Source organism: Drosophila busckii, chromosome 3R (assembly GCF_011750605.1).
Source record: "Drosophila busckii strain San Diego stock center, stock number 13000-0081.31 chromosome 3R, ASM1175060v1, whole genome shotgun sequence".
Lineage (NCBI taxonomy): Eukaryota > Metazoa > Arthropoda > Insecta > Diptera > Drosophilidae > Drosophila > Drosophila busckii.
In genome coordinates, this window is record NC_046607.1 from 21,158,111 (window position 1) to 21,174,513 (window position 16,403).

At 43.2% G+C, this 16,403-nt stretch overlaps 2 protein-coding genes across 2 annotated transcripts; both read right to left on the reverse strand.

Annotated features, from left to right (window-relative positions):
- Positions 1–26: 26 nt before the first annotated feature.
- LOC108603945 (ectopic P granules protein 5 homolog) lies at positions 27–8,347 on the reverse strand. The gene is made up of 15 exons (XM_017993137.1): positions 8,216–8,347; positions 7,447–8,165; positions 7,098–7,392; positions 6,586–7,046; positions 6,303–6,530; positions 5,847–6,249; positions 4,977–5,794; positions 4,776–4,919; positions 4,536–4,713; positions 3,511–4,478; positions 2,235–3,448; positions 1,463–2,180; positions 1,083–1,403; positions 451–1,026; positions 27–388 (listed from the first exon to the last, which is right to left on the reverse strand). The coding sequence occupies exons 1-15, from the start codon at positions 8,243–8,245 to the stop codon at positions 76–78; spliced, it is 7,386 nt and encodes a 2,461-aa protein (XP_017848626.1). The 5' UTR covers positions 8,246–8,347; the 3' UTR covers positions 27–75.
- A 343-nt stretch (positions 8,348–8,690) lies between these two features.
- Positions 8,691–16,387, reverse strand: LOC108604214 (cadherin-99C). The gene is made up of 11 exons (XM_017993579.1): positions 16,181–16,387; positions 14,387–14,569; positions 14,146–14,324; positions 13,966–14,088; positions 13,730–13,909; positions 13,588–13,653; positions 10,562–13,474; positions 9,968–10,504; positions 9,788–9,906; positions 9,013–9,732; positions 8,691–8,953 (listed from the first exon to the last, which is right to left on the reverse strand). Exons 2-11 carry the CDS (start codon positions 14,553–14,555, stop codon positions 8,812–8,814), a joined length of 5,148 nt encoding a protein of 1,715 aa, XP_017849068.1. The 5' UTR covers positions 14,556–14,569; positions 16,181–16,387; the 3' UTR covers positions 8,691–8,811.
- Between the last annotated feature and the right edge of the window lie 16 nt (positions 16,388–16,403).

The following is a 16,403-nucleotide window of genomic DNA, read 5'->3' on the forward strand; positions in this document are numbered from 1 at the left end:
TTGAAAATAGCAAATGAATAGTTTCCATATAAAAAATAATTGAATTGGCTGCCAATTGTATATGTTCAATTTGAATTAGGTTGCTTTCAGCTTAAAGTCACAGTCCCATACTTCCGGAATGGTTGTCAGGTAGCTCTGCTGATAGAACAAGTCTATTAGACAACAGAGTAGATGAGGCACAGTGCGTGGATCCGGCATGGGCTGTTCCTTTAGGAAGCTAACAGCACGCACTATATCTGCCTTGACATCTGTGAATTTCTTGTTGGCCAGCAGCATAGCAAGCTCACGCATGCCACTCTCATACTCCTCGCAAGGCACACGCGTATCCCGACTGGCCGGGAACAGTGAGAAAATAATGCAGGCAAAGCAGCGTGTCAGCACCTTGCGTCTATGAATAAAAATATACATATAGAATAATGTGACAACTGATTTACATATAGTGCTACATACTTGTTAGTAATTTGCTCCGATTTGAGACCAATAGCTCCCAACAGATTATCGCTCCAGCCTTCGGCTTTGGTGGAGGCAATTTGAAGACTACGCGCCAGCATATGCAAAGGCTTCTTAATATGCGCTGAAGTTTGAAGCAACTGGCAGCCACGTGCAATAATCAGACCCCAGACAAGTGCAAGTCGTGGCTCGGTTTTCGGACTTGTTTTAACATTTTCCAACAATTGTATAAGATCCTGCAGAAAGGCAATCTTTTCACCGCTTGTCTCAATCTCCTCCAGCCTATAGAGCACAAAGACATGCAGTGAGAAGAAGTTGGCGCCTTGCATAACAGGCATAAGTTCAAGCTTGGGCAGCGACATTTGCAGCGACTCCAGCAAACCTTGCCAGCTAGGCGCGTGCCAAGGCGCATGCTCCACGTTCTGCCAAAAGTAACACTCAATTGTGGATTCCAACAAAGTGTATATCGAAGCTATATAAGTGTTTAGATGTCCAATAGCAGGCAATGCTGCACACATGAGTATATTAGCTGGAGAACATTGCTGCTGCCAACGCACCAAGGCTTTTATGTGAATGCTGCGAGAGGCACGTGGTAATTAAAAGGTAGCAGTTTGAAAATAACATGAACTCACTTTGAGATCTCTTCAGATTGTGTTTGTGTTGGCGCAATGAGCTCCAGCATGAGATTAAGCGCCTCACGACGTCGCTCCTCTGGCGTACGCTGCTCATTTGCGCTGCCAATAGCCTGATCTATGCTGATTAGCAGCTCCAAGAAGGCATTGGTAAAGGCGCGCTCACCTTCTTTGCTGGCCAGTAGCTTTTGATGCTTGGCACCACAGCTGCGCTGCAAACATATCATGGAACGCGTATATAACATGCGCTTAGTGGTGGACTGTACAATTGGCTCTGTTGTGGCACAGTCCGGCAGCATGGCGCAGGCCAAACGCAATAGTCTATAAACAAGAGTAAGAGATTAGTTACAGCAACAGTTAACTTTGATCTTATTGCTTACTCCAGCACTGCACGATCCACATAATTGCTTTCGCCCGCCAGCTTGAGCACAATGGCTGGCTCCACGCTGGCCACAAGCCACTTGAGCAACTGCTCCAGTTCGCTATATTCCACCAGATGCCAGGGATACTTGATGGCCTGCTCGAGTATCTTGCTTGTATTGGGATGCATATGTATGTTTGGTTCAAATGCCAGCTTTACAAATATGCCAAAGAGACGCGATAATGTTGCCACTGGCTGTGGCATGCAGCTGAACCAAGTCTGCCAGTCAATTCGAATGAAGATGTGACCCAGCATAGCGTGTGATTCAGGCACAAAACGCTGTAGACTGCCATAAAGCAGCTCAACATGCTGATCTGGCGGACAAAAGCGTTCCCAGGGCAATTGCGCCAGGCCCTCGTGTATGGGCGCCAGCACATGACCAGCAACATTTGCCTGCGCAAAATGATGCACATACCAGGCAAACACATGCTCCAGTATTCGACTCGAGACGGGCAAATACTGCAGCACTTGTTGCATGCTGTTGATAAAGGCACGTATTAAAAGCTTGCTGCCCTGCACATGAGACTCGCTCCACGGCAAAAGCATCTTGCCCTGATTTGCAGCCAACTGACGTATCCAGTGCGCAGCGGAGCCAGCAGCTTGAGCAGTTTGCTCAGTGTACGGTATAAGCCAGGGAGCATAGGTCTCTACAATGGTGCCAAAGACCAGATCGCTAACTGCAATTTAAAAAGTGAGTGAATGCGTTTATATATTTAGCATGCTTCGCTTACTTTGATCAGCCAGCAGCTCCTTGTGGCTGTTGACCAATGCCGCTGCTATAAGCACATGCCCAAAGCTGGTAAACCACATGACCAATGGCTGGCAGTAGTCCTTATGCTTGGGATACAGTCCATGCAGTCCATGATGCAGTCGCTCCTTTTGAAAGTGACGCGCAAACAGCAGCAGCGTATCCGTCGCTGCCTGCAGCGTAAACAGTCGCTGACTCTTGGCAAAATCCAGCGACAGCTCATGCAATTGCGTCTCGGTGCTGCTTGGTGTTAGGCTGGCGCAATTTGCGCGCAACAGCAGCGCATTGAGCAGATCCAGCAGCACCAGCGGCATTAGTTTCTGATCTGAGATGCGATCTAAAACTAATTGCATTACTTCGCCATAGTGCTGAGGAAAGTCATAGCTGTAGATGTGCACCAACTGGCGACGGAATTGATCCTGCAACAGGCTGCTATTGGCCTGCGTCCAGCACTCCAGTCCTTGCAGCACCAGCAACAGCAGACGATTGATAACATTCAGCTTTGGCTGATACGACTCCAGCCAGCTAAGCAAATCAAACTTCGAGAGCAGCACAAACAAGATTTTGGTATCGCAACGATTCAGATGCGAGTCGATGAGGAACTGATACATGGGCAAAAAGTGCTCAGCATCAGTGCGGCAGGGCACAAATACGCCAGCGAGCAGCTCCAACAGCTCGGCGCGCTTGAGCGCCAGGCGCAGCACAGTCAATCCTTGATTTGCCTGATCCGCTTGTATAAATACGCCCAGCTGATCCGCACATTGTGTAAAGAATGTGCCTGTGGCATCAAATTTAAGCGTAACTTCACTCATGTTCTCAATGACGATATAAAATATATCAATGCCAATCTGTTGAATTCTTGTGGCATCTTGCTGCTGCAGCAATTGTTGTATATAGCAATGCATCTCGCGACATGCCAGAGCAAAGTTATCCACATCAAGCTTGACCATTTCATCTAGAATCTTGTCATGACGCTCTCTATTCTGCTCCTGCAGTCTGGACACTTGATCATTGAGTCGTATGCGTTCTGGCACAAGTGTAATCGTTGCTGGACTTGCGCACTTGCGATTAAAGAGCAGCGATTCGCAGTTTTTGTTTCGAACTTCGTTGTAGGGTATCATTTGATACAAAGCTGGCACGCGTTCCAAATAATTCAAGTTTAAGGAATTTAGCTCGCTGGTAAGGTAATGAAATTTGCTAAAAAAGAAAAACAACAATTAATTAGAATAGCATTAAATATTAACAGATTAAATGCTTACTTGGCAGTGCTATTTAGTGTCTGCACGCGTTGCCTGAACTCAGTCACTGTTTTGTCATCGATTGGTTGCTGCTCCAAGCGCATTGGGCATTGATATGTTGGTGCTGCTAGCTGCTTATCATAACCCTTAAGATGTTGCTTGATGCGCTGTTCTGGCGTAAGATGCGGCTTGGACTGCAGCGGTGTTTGCATGGTTCTGTTCACATGCAGACGATAAACTTTCTCTGCCCATTGATCGGCTTGCTGGCGCTGCTTCAAGCGTAGGTCGGCGGGATTTATGTACTCAGTCCAGTGTGTTGCATGACCGTTAAGCAATTCACGCAGCTTTCTGATGTTATATTGTGCAGGCAACTGGCTGACATCGCTGTCGAATCTATTGAGCTGTGTATCCTCCAGCCACAGCGCACAGCTGTGCATTAGTTCCCGGCAGCTGCGAAAAATGAAAGCCGCCGACTCATCATCAGCGCGTTTTTTGCCTATAGCATCGTAATAGACCTCTGCTGATTTCATCTGCGATTTGATGGTCTTCATTAGCGATACATTATGCTCGTAGAATTTATTAGCAACGCCTTGACTTTGACTAAAGTTGCTCTGTGCGCCGTCTATAGGCACACGCCATAGATAAAGCTCAAAGAACTTTTGACACACAATTGGAAAGAGAGCATGCGTTATGTCCATGACAGACAAAAGTTGCGCATACTTATAGATAACCAGCTGCTGTGCCGCAAATGCGTTAGTTTTACAAATGCCTAGCGTTTTCTTCAGTCCAAAATCTACAGACTGTGTAGACAGCTGACGCAGTAGCTCAGGCCAGAAGCGTGTCTCCTGCAGTCTGAATTCCAGATCCAACAGCACTACATTGAGCCAACAATATTGCGGCAATATTGCAGGTAAGCGCGAGCTTGATTGAGCGCCAAAGAATGACTTGAGTCCAAAAGACTTGCTAGCTGCTTTCCATTCCGTGAAATCCTGTCAAAAGTATAAGCTGTAGTGTTCAAGTTGTGGCTTTAAAATTTAAAACAAAACCTTGTAGTAATTGTAGAAAAACTCCTCCGATTGCACGTGACAGTCAGCAAATTGATAAGCTAAACGTAGCAGTTTGTCCAGTAAATAGAGCACATGTGCATTTTGAGGCCAGGCGGGCAATGCAGTCAAACAGTTAAGCCAAATATTGATGAGATTGAGAGGAGAGCACAGGCCATAGCTGCAAGTCCAGAGAGCATGCGTGAGTTAATAAATTAAGTGCTATATCAAGCTGTATCTTGCCTGGTATACGATAGAATTTGATGGTGTATCATATTATCCAGCAATTCCAATATAGGACCAATTGAGTTTACATATACTATATCCTTGGCTAGCTTCAAATAAGTTCTGTCCGCATTGAGCAGCGTTGTGAGCAGCTTTTGGAAGCTATCAATAAAAACTTTATATTATTAACTATTATTATGAACATTTATTAGTAATTACCCTTCGCAGTTTGCCAGCGTTTCGGGAGTCTCGAGGAACAGCGGCAGAATCAGCTGCAGACAGCGTATAACAGCCGCATGTCGATGATCGGTGAGCAGTTGCTGCATTAACGGAAAGCCATGTTGACATATCACAGGTATGGAGTGCCCATGCAGACTAACCAAGATGCCCACAAACACGGCAAGTGGTCGTTGCTCAGTTATGCCCTGCCAGATCATGTCCAAGCGCTCCACATTTGGTACAAACAGCAGCGGTTCTGTGGGATGCTGTAGTGTGCGTTTGACTGATTCAACGCTTTGATCAATCAAATGCAGACGTAGCGTGGAAATCATGCGCCAGCACCAGTTGGAGAAATGTTCGCGTGCAGACAGCGTCGAGTCAATAAGCGAGGACACCTGACGCACGCTCTCGGAAATACTGGAGACGCCTATAATTTCTGGCGCGTGCTTGCTTAGGGCATCCGTAACCAGGCAGGCCATGCGCACATGTATATTGTGTGGCAAAAATAAACGACCTTCCTCATCGAAGCCCCAGTTCATATGGCATATAATCAAACGCGCTATTTGATTCTCCGACAGCTGATAATCGTAGTGCAGCAGCCAATTGGACAATAATTCGAAGCTTTCCATGCTGGGTCGCCAGCTGTCAAGTGGCAGTGCCTTCAGCAAATACGCCGTATTCTTAGTGTCGCCAAAGTTCGCTTTGAGTTTCAGCAAAATACAATCTAATAGTTCCCCATGGGCCAGAGTAGTGTTGACAAGCATATCACGCGCCATCTTATAGCAATACTCTCTGGTGGTAACGTGCAGGTAGCCAATCTATAATTATAAACATTTATATGATGATCTTATAGTAGTTTATCTAACCTACCTGGAATATGTGCAAGCAAATGGTGCGTATTAGCGGCAGATCCTTGCTAGTATCACGCTCGCTGATCATCTCAAAGAACGCCTGCAAAAGATAATACATGTCCTCCGGTGCAGTATCAGCATTGGCTACATCAAACTTGCGCATGAAATCAGGCGAGAGTACAGCTTCTTCTCCCTGCTCTTTGAGCAGCATATGAAACTCGCTGGGAAAGCCCACATTAAGAAAATAGAAAAGCTGCCAAATAATTTCAGTGCTAAGCATAGGATACGGCAATGTGGAGAAGTACTGCCATGTGCCTAGATTTCGAGAACGATAGATATAACTACAGGCACGCAGCAGTAGAGCTTGCACTTCAGTTTCTATGCGTAAACAGAGCTCCGGCGGCTTTGCCACTTTGTTGTTGCTGCAATAAATAATTATTAGTGCCATGCCACACAATTCTTGTTAGTAACTTACAGAAACAGCACATGATAGTCAAAGACATACTGCAGCACATGCCGCACAAGGCGTCCCAAGCGCTTGGCCAGCTGCTTATATCGCTCATTATTATAAGTGAGCATGCCCTCGCCCAGGATCTGCACCAATTTTCCAAAAACAGCCACGACAGCAAGCATCTGCTGTGCTGTAATAAGCTCAGACTCAATGATGTAGTCATTAAGGAATTTCTCAATGTGCATGACAGACCTGCAAGCGTAAAAGAAATTTAATTGAAATACTTGTATAAAATCATGCTACTTACATAAATAACTTTTCAAAAGGTAGCTGATTAAGCAGTTCTATGATATCGCTTTCCTTTAAGCCCACACATTCACCAGCGGCTGTATGCGAGTCTTCGCCATCTGAGTCAACGACAATCCAACGTTCTCTGGCTCCGGCTGAGCCTGCCAGCTCCAAATGCTCTTGCGTTTGACTCTTTAAATACTCGTTACGCTTTTTAATGGGCAACAAGAGTATTTGCAAAACTGCTATACAATGATTCAGTTCCGCGGAGTTTAGCGACAACGGTTGCTCGTGCCGGGTACTATTGGGTTCTATAGCCATCATGCCTGGCAGCTGCAAGAATTCCGCTGCCCAGACGCCAACGCCGCTGGGACAGCGCAATATATTGAAGAGCAGAAACCAGTGATCCTCTTTAGTGGCCAGTAAAAGCAGCAAGCCAACCAGTTTGCGCAGCCATAGTTTCAAGTCAGCATCAAAATTCTAAATAGAGCATAGTTAATTGGAGCTGTGGTCTGGGCTTTTTTAACATACCGCATTTGGACTAGGACGTCGCGCAAAGGAGAAGAGTATGCAAATGGCACGTCTTAGTTTAGATACACACTCCAAGGCATCAGAATCTAGATGTGCATGCAAGGCAATTGGTGTAGGGTCGTCAAATTTAGCGCTAGGCGCGTATGCCAGTAATTGATCTATTAGCTGATCAACATTTACTTTGGAAATACGCGCAGCAATTAAATTACTTGCGTACGTGTGGCAAACCAGATTATAAAGGCTCGTCAGTCCAGCTGTAGCAGACTCCAATTTTAAGCCATTCATCTTCATGATTCTAAAATTAACATAAATTAACACTATATGCATTTGATTTGCTACATATACGTACTCATAGGTTATGCTATCGCGCACTGTATTTCCATCGCCACATGTCGCACTAAAGCTACGCGTTACAGACTCTCGCTGCCACACCTGCTGCGGTATATCCTTGCAGGACTTGCGCTTTTCATTTATGTCATATAAATTGGCTGTGATTTTGCCTTGCAAACTATAGTATTCCAGCAGCTCCAGATATAGCGGATCCGCTTCGCTTGACTCTAGCAACGTGTTCATTAGAAATTCTAGCTCGAATTGCTTTGCTAGCTCCAAGTCTGGGCAGCAATAGATTTGAGTCAGTTCCTCTGCGGTAAATGGTTGCAACTGACTGGCCATAGTTGTTTTATAAACAGTGCTGGCAGTGCGTTCTTCATTCACTATATTAGATAGCTGTCTCACGGACTGCAGATTAGGATATTGCACAAATTTCACGCTTGTCGCTGGCACTTCGGGTGCACTGGGCGTACTTTGATCTGTAGTTAGCTGTTCCTCTTTCTCTTCTGCCTGTTCTTCATTGCTCTGCTGCGCTGTATGCTCCGTAGGCTGGTTTGATATGTAGCACTCATGACTAATGATTTCGTTACAACTACTGGCCATTCCGGCAACAAGTTCTTCCATCAATGCTTCATTTTCATTTGTTCTTTGTTCTGCTTGCTCGCTACTTGTTGATAGCGACGTATAATCAAGAACTTCTTCCTCAGACTTTGCCGCTACCCTTTGCTTTCGTGGTTTCTACAATTTTTGTTCGATGTAGCATTGCTTTTGTGCTTACAATTACTTACCTCTTTTTTCGGTTTTGTCAATGTTGCCATTTTGGATGTTGGTAAATAACTGTAAAGCTATATTTCTACATCTATTATTGGGTTTTGCGTTTTATGCATTTCGGTGCGTCGCTAGCATTAAAATCCCCTCAATTTGGCTCACTCATTGGGCTTTTTTGTGCTTTGTAAACAGCTGATTTCACTTGTTTGTAGGGTTGCGTCGTCAACATCAACAAAAAAATGCTTCGATAGCCAAGCTTATCGATTAGTCCCACTAGTCGATCAGTTCATATGTAACGCCTTTTTTGCTTTAAAACTTTAACAGATGCAATCTCTGTAAATGAAGACAACCCGATTTGCTTTTATCAAAATATATTCAGAAAAACAGCACAGCATGTAAATATAAAGAATTTATTTATAAATATTGAAATATAATTACAATTTGATAGAGTAACAGTACAGTTTTTAATCAGTTTCACAATACAATGGCAATTACGCATTAAAATAAAATTAACTACAAAAGTTTATATAAAAATTGGCAACTAAGTTTCTTAAAGAAAAGTTACTTAACATACAATATATACATATACAGAGCACAATAAAACTTAATAGTACTGTTATAGCTCTGTCGTAGTCTCCACCTCCGATCGATCCAAGTCGTTGAGATATGAGAAGCTCATGTGCCCATAATCCCGTTTACCAAAAACAACATTTTCGTTAGTGCAGCTAGCATGACTTAGATTTTCATCACCATTCGATCTGCAAAATATAGATTTATAGTTAATTTATTAGATATATTTTTTATATGACTAACTTACCTATCAAAAAGTGGATTTGTTATAGGTAAATCTCTCTGGTAAATACGATTGTTTTGCTGATTATTGCCATCTGGAATTTCAGCAGCAACACTACTGCCATTCAGATGGGTCATGCCACCAAAAGTATTACCACGCCTGCCCATTGTGCTAAACCCACTGTGCTCAGCATGTGACAGATTATTTCTGGAGGACTCGAAGCCAGCATTCTGGAAATGATTGCTATTATGATGCTTAATGCGTCCCAATGTAAGCGTGCCCTGTGCATTGCCCACAGGCACACCCAGCGGATTGGCATTCTTGTGTGCTTTTAATTCCAGCGTACGATTAAAGGTATTCTGGCGATTGTTAAACGTCAAATTATTGTTGTTATTGATGTTGTTGGACATGTTATTCAAATTGTTGCGACGCAGCGTGGCAATTGTAGCAGTTGTTGCATGCGAATGTGAAGGACTTGATTGCGCTTCGCTGCCATTATTTTGTTTATGTGTAATATAGCTGACATTATCTAAGAAATAAGCGTGATTCTTGGCGCTAAAATCAAATTGCAAGTCCTCATCGCCATCGGGCGGCACTGCCATGGCCAACATTTGAGTTTCATACTCCTTCATGCTGGCCAATGTATCGCTAGCATTTGTGGCCTGTGAGTTGACTATGACGGGATCATAACGTGTAGGTGAAGGTGTCGAGTATTGACGCACACGTTGCTTAAAGTTTTTGTATCTGAAAGAAAGATATTAGCATAGGCAGCTTGAGATACAAAACTTTAGTTACTTACTTGGACCACGAAACGCAAATGTAGATAATGCCAATGGTGCCCAGTATAGTTATAATAATAGATATAGCTATGAGTGTAAAGGGAAACACGTCGTCGTCAATTGCAATAGCAGCTTTGATCTGTAGTTGATAAACATTTGTATAAATCATATGTTTGATGTCTTATGTTGTAAAAATTTACCTTGTGCACTTGATCCTTGACAATTAGAGGTGCATGAATGCCAGCAGCCTCGGCGCGCACCAACATCGAAGCAGCCAAGTTAAGTTCCGGCATCTCGGTTGGATTCAGCAAAGTGCTCTGCACCACATTGTCGTTGCGTTCTAGTATTTGATTTGTTTTGGGATCAATAAGATAGAACCAGACATCTGTTGCATTGGGATATTCCAATATGGTGCCATTCTCTGTCATAATCTTGCGATTGCTTAGACGCTCAACGCGACTAATGAGTCCATTGGAGCGTTTTTCGAGCAGCTCCTCAATGGCAGTGAAACTATTACGCAGCTCGCTGGGCGCCACATTGGAGAAAGCCAACGCCATTCGATTGGCATCTGTTAGCTTGTTGACAACAATGCGCGCTTTGGTGCGATGTGAATCATCCTCTACATCATTATTATCGCTAGCTTCTACATAGAAGCTCATAGGAAACGCTGCGTCCTTAAAGGGCTTAGATGTGCGCAAAATTCCCGAGTCCAGCGAAATGTTAAAGTGTGTTGAAGGCTGCAAAAGTTAAGTTTACAATTAAATTACAATTTAAATTTATTTCGATTGACTTACGAATTGCTGTTCAGATCCCTGCAGATTATCCTCATCGTATAGCTTATAGTTGAGCTTGGCAAATTGTCCAGAGTCGCGATCAGTTGCATGCACTTGCAATATAGACGTATCAATGTCCATTTCCGGCGTTATGATGGCGTAGTAAGTATTATTGTGTGCACTCATGCGATTGAAGACAAACTCTGGTGCATTATCATTCTCATCCTGCACAATAATTTTAACTGTCGCACGCTCCTTGCGCGCATTAACAAAATATTTATTTGACACCAGACGTAACTCCAAAGCGTAGACGGTTTTATTTTCAAAGTCCAAGGGCTCAATCAACATGATGGTACAGCCGTTTTCTTCAGAGCCCAACGCAAACATGCCAAACTCTAGGCCGTGTAAAAATTCACATTTAAAGTCGGGCTTGCCTCTGGAGTTAATAATTTGCACAGTCTTTAGCGTGCTATTGACCGATGTGGACTCGGGCACGCTTACTATATAGCTATCATCGCTAAACGCAAGTCCAAGCGTATCCATATCCTGTACCAAGCCGCTCTCACTGTCCAGCTTGCTGTTCGATACACTCGCCATTTGATTGGTTGGCATGTGTTGCACAAATACTGGCAGCATGGCCACTGAGCTCAGCTGCTGCTCCAGACCCATATCATAGGCGCGTATATCCACTTGAAATTCAGTATCCTGTGCCTTGGTCAACTCATCACGTATACGCACCGCGCCAGTGTCTGCATCAACTTGGAAATATTTCAAAGCCTTGTCACGTCCAACAATCTCATAGCGCACCACATTGCCGGGTGAGGTGCCATCGCCATCTACAGCGGAGAGTGTGGCTATAACTGTGCCTATCGCTAAGTCATCATTTATAGTCACAGGGGCGGGCACAGCGAGGAATACTGGACGCATATCATTGCGATCTTCCACCTCAACTATAACGCTCACCGTGTCGCCCGCATCATTGCCATCGTTCTCAATTGTGCCAATGGTTAACTCATGCTGGCGCTGCTTCTCATAATCCAGACCTTTGGTGGTGCGTATTTCGCCCGTCTTGGGCGTTACCTTAAACAAATCTGTATCGCCCTTGCGCAGCACGTATGTAATTTCCGGCGTAGAGTCCGGATCATAAGCTTGCACAGTGGCTACCAGATAGTTGGGCTCATTCTCGGGTATGTGCACATTGATGCGCGCATCGCTAAACTTGGGCACTTCATCGAGAATATCCTGCACCATAACCGTAACGCTGGCCGTGCCAAGGCGTGCATCCGGCGCACCATCCTTGGCAGTTACTACAAATTTATATTCATTGACTGTTTCATAGTCCAGCTCAGTGGCTGTGCGTATCTCCCCGGACTTGTTGTCAATGCTAAACGGAATATCCTTGGGTATGGAGTAGCTAATTTCAGCATTGATGCCTTCATCTGCGTCTGTGGCATGCACAATGCCCACAAATGCATTGGCCTTGCCCTCATCCACGCGAAATACATAGGGCAACGATTGCTCATCAAATTCTGGATTCTTATCGTTAATGTCGGTAATCTTGATGTTGACTGTGGCGCTGCTGGAGAGTGCGCCATCATCCTCGGCCTTGACTATAAGCTGATAACGTGTAAGACTTTCCCGATCAAGCTTACGTATAACCATAATAACGCCGCTCTTTTGATCCACAGAGAACTGACGCAAATCATTGCCAGATACTAAGGAGTATGTAACTGGATCATTCTCGGGATCGTCAGCATGCACCACTGTAACTGTGGAGTTGATTTCTGCGCCTTCGCTCACTTGCACTTCATAGGCGGCTTTGTCGAAACGTGGTGGCTTGGTATTGGGTCCAGGAGTTACTGTCACCTCTACAATGGCCTGTGTGTAGAGTCCTCCGTTGTCGGTGGCCTGCACCGTTATGCTGTACTGCTCGCCAGCCAGAAGTTGCGCCATCGTTTTAATTTCACCCGTTTGCTTGTCTATGCTGAACTTTTGCTGGCCATGATTGGAAACATGGTAAATGGAGTAGCTAACAACAGCATTTGCTCCTTCGTCATTGTCCGTGGCCTTGACGCGCGTCACCAGACGCCTTTCATCTGCGCTTACAGCCGTAATTGAGATGGCCGGCACTATTGGCAGCTTCGGCGGATTATCGTTAACATCACGCAGATGCACTGTTAGACTCAGTGGTGCACTGGCCGCATTGGTTTGTGGCTCACGTGCCACCACCTGAAACTTAAAACGTCCAGGCGATGGTGGATCACGATCGAGTCCTTCTTCATTCACCACAAGCATGCCATCCTCGGTAACGATAAATGACGGCGTTGTTAGCTCATAAATATATTTTGGCTTGGCATCGTCTTTGCCCAAATCTTCATCAGTTGTGGTAAAAGTTATGGGTCGCCCGCTGTCATCCAAGACTTTGGTGCCAATTGCTGAGTTTTCATCCACATAACCTTCATTGCTGGATGCTGTTGTAATTGGCGGGTTTGCATCCACAGGTCTAACTGCTATGGTAAGCTTGGCAAAAGTAAAGCGTCGCGGTGGTGCTGAGATTTCCTCTGCGCGTACTGTTAAATCATAACGCTTGGCTGTGGAGGTGTCCACTGATTTGATTTGCTTCAAGACGCCTGTTTCCTCATTTATCTCAAAGTAATCCGCATAATTGCCGGGCACGCCACTTGCAAAGCTATAACGTATGGGCGAGCCGATGGTATCCAGATCTACGGCTTGTATTCTCTCAGGCAAGACAGTTAGCACTCCTTGCACTGAGCCTGCAGGCACCGATGCCGTGTACTCAGGATTAATGCAAGCGCCATCAACTAGCACACAGTCGCGATATATGAAAGAGGGATCCATATCATCCGAGTCCGCTATATTCACAGTAAGTGTTGTAGTCGATGAAAGGCGCTCGGAAACATTACGCGCTCGATCCTGTAAGAAAGTAATACATTATTTTTTTGTTTGGCACATATTTAAAACAAAAGCTATTTCAATGTTATTGTTTTTTTTTTAGCAAGTTTTTAAGCACACTATGCATAACTTACCGATGCAACAATAGTCACGTAGTAGCGTTGTATTTTCTCGTAATCCAATGTCTTGGCTACTGTCACCTAAAAACATAAATTAACATTGATAGAGACATATTTACATGTGTTTTGACTCAAAACTTTTGAGGTTTTTACATACCTGTCCTTGATGCGGAAAAGATATTGCAAATGTTTCAAAACCATCTTCAGTGATTAGTTTGTCATTTTCAGCAAAGCTTTGGTTGCCCTTGACCACAAAATACTCCACAAGACCGTTGACCCCAGCATCATTATCGAGTGCCTGTATATTGCGAAAAACTGTGGTACCCAGTGGTGTGCTCTGTAGGAAAATAAGATATTAAAATTCATACTAAGTAAGATAGAGTGCCAACTTACCTCTGGTACTGTAATCTCATAAGGCGTATTTACAAAATGTGGCACATTGTCATTAACATCGGAAACACGCACAATTATAGGAATGTTGCGTTTTTTATTGGACGAACGTTTAATACAGGACACCTAAGAAATTGTCAATTGCAATTATTGATAAAAAGAAAGTTTTTGTTTGCTGCTCACCTGAAACACAATATGACTTAAGTTTTCTTCATCGCGATCGAGTGCTTGTATTAGTTTTAGTTTTTTGCCATCAAGTGTAAAGGTTGGCTGGCCCTTGGGAAAGACTAGATCGAGAGCTATTTCTGTATCCGGATCACCAAAGATTGGCAGCTCGGGCGGCACAGTTTGTTGACTGATAGCTGTATAGACAAATGCTATATATAACGATTTTATACCAAGATGAGTAACGGCTTAGGCTTACCATTCCCTCGACTCTCTTCTATGTCCAGTATTATATTAGTTTGACCATTCTCTACCTCGCATAGCTGTGATTTACCCAAAACACTGAAGGCTTCTTGGCAGTAGCAAAGCAATATAAAGAGTACTACTAAATTTGGACATAGCTTTGCTTTATTGTTTCGAGGAATCATTTTATCTTGAAAGTCTATCAACAAAAGAGGGAAAACATGTTTAAATTTTAGCATACAGCAAAACTTATATATATGCATACAAACAATTAAAAAAGAAAACAACAACAGTTACTTTGTATGTACAAGCCCCCGAACCGAACACTTGGCTTCAATGAGAATCGCATGCGCCAAACTGGTTTGGGCCACAAAGCAATCCAAAAAGGTGAGCGGAGAGCAACTGCGTCTGTATTCATCTGAATAAAATAATAAACCTGTTGCTGCCTCAACCCAATAAGTAGTGTACATCTCTGCTAAATTTTAACATATTGTTTGATATTTTTTTGTGTTTATTCATAAGCTTATTTACTTTTAATTATAGCCATAGGTCTTTTTCAGACTGTCTTCGTGGCCGCCGCTGAAAAAACATATAGTATATCTTTTCTCACCAACTCAAAACGATTGTCATAAGGCAAAGTGTGTATTTAGTTATTGCAGCTGTATTGCAGCTTCTTTGCTTAGTGAAAGCTATGAAAGTTACACTCAAGCGTAGGTATAATTTTTATTTTTTTTTTGGGTGCTTTGGCTAATAAAAGAGTTTTTAATTTGCATTATGCTGGGAAAAAGAATAAAACTCAGCGTTTAGTTAAGAGTTACAGACATAATTTGTAGTCACATTGTTACAATGACGAAGATGATGATGAGCTTGCCCATTAGCACGCTACACTTTTTTTTCTGTACTTTCATGTCTTCATGCTTGAAGCGGCTTAAGTATACATTTTTATGATATAATTTCATGTCTTTCACCTTTTGTTAATCAAAAAGTATGACAACTGATTCTATTGAGTGCGATTATAAACACTTACATAATTTTGCTTAATAATAAGCGTATTTAAGTTTGACTATATTCTGAAGCTGAAAGTTAGGCAATTCAACAGTTAAATAAAAATTTACATTTTTATTGCATGCGCTCATATTTATTTTGGTTTTGGTTCATTAAAACACGGCAACGCCTTATAGAGAAAGATATTTTGTTTGTACACATGACTCGAGTCGACACCCACAATTTATCTGTGAATAGAAAAAATAACAATGCTGACAGCTGATGTTGCGTAGAGTAAAAGTCGTGTGGCAAGTTGCTATTGATCGACACGGCTGCTCTCTAGCCGGAGTCAACTCCAGCTTACTTGGCAAGACATTCTGCTAACGTGGCCTCATTTTCTAACTATTTTCATACTATTTACTGTCATAGCTTTTTCTTTCTGACCGGACATATTTGCAGCGGTTTCGTCGTCACAAAATTGAGGTCAGCTTCTCTCCATTACAATACGCAGAACAAAACAAAATTTAAAAACAAAAAGCAAAGAAAAACAATAATAATTTAAGGGGAATTCGATTTCGGTTAGCCAAGTGCTGCTGTTAGCCAAGTTAACCATCAACATTTCAGCTTTTTACCATTCCCGCAACTTCAACTACGATCATGTTTCTACTTATATGGCTTTGTTGGGGGGATTGGGGATACAAAGTGTTTGTTTTGCTTTGTTTGAGGAAAACGTTTCACTATTTCACTATTTTTAGATTTAGATTTCATTCACACTTTTAGTTTTCACTTATGATATTTACATAAATAATCATCAATTTGTATTGACCTTTTTAATTTGCACCGAACCCCTTTACACAATCAGCGTAACTTTGATTGCGAGCATTACACGGATATTATTGCTACTCAAGTTACAAAATGTTGTAAGGCTTTTTGGCAATATTCTTGAGAACCGAACCGATTTCTTTGCGATCAGTTTTGCAAACTCTCGCCGTGTATATGAAATTCACAATTAAAGGTACCCAACGCGAAACCGGTAGCTCGGTTAAAAT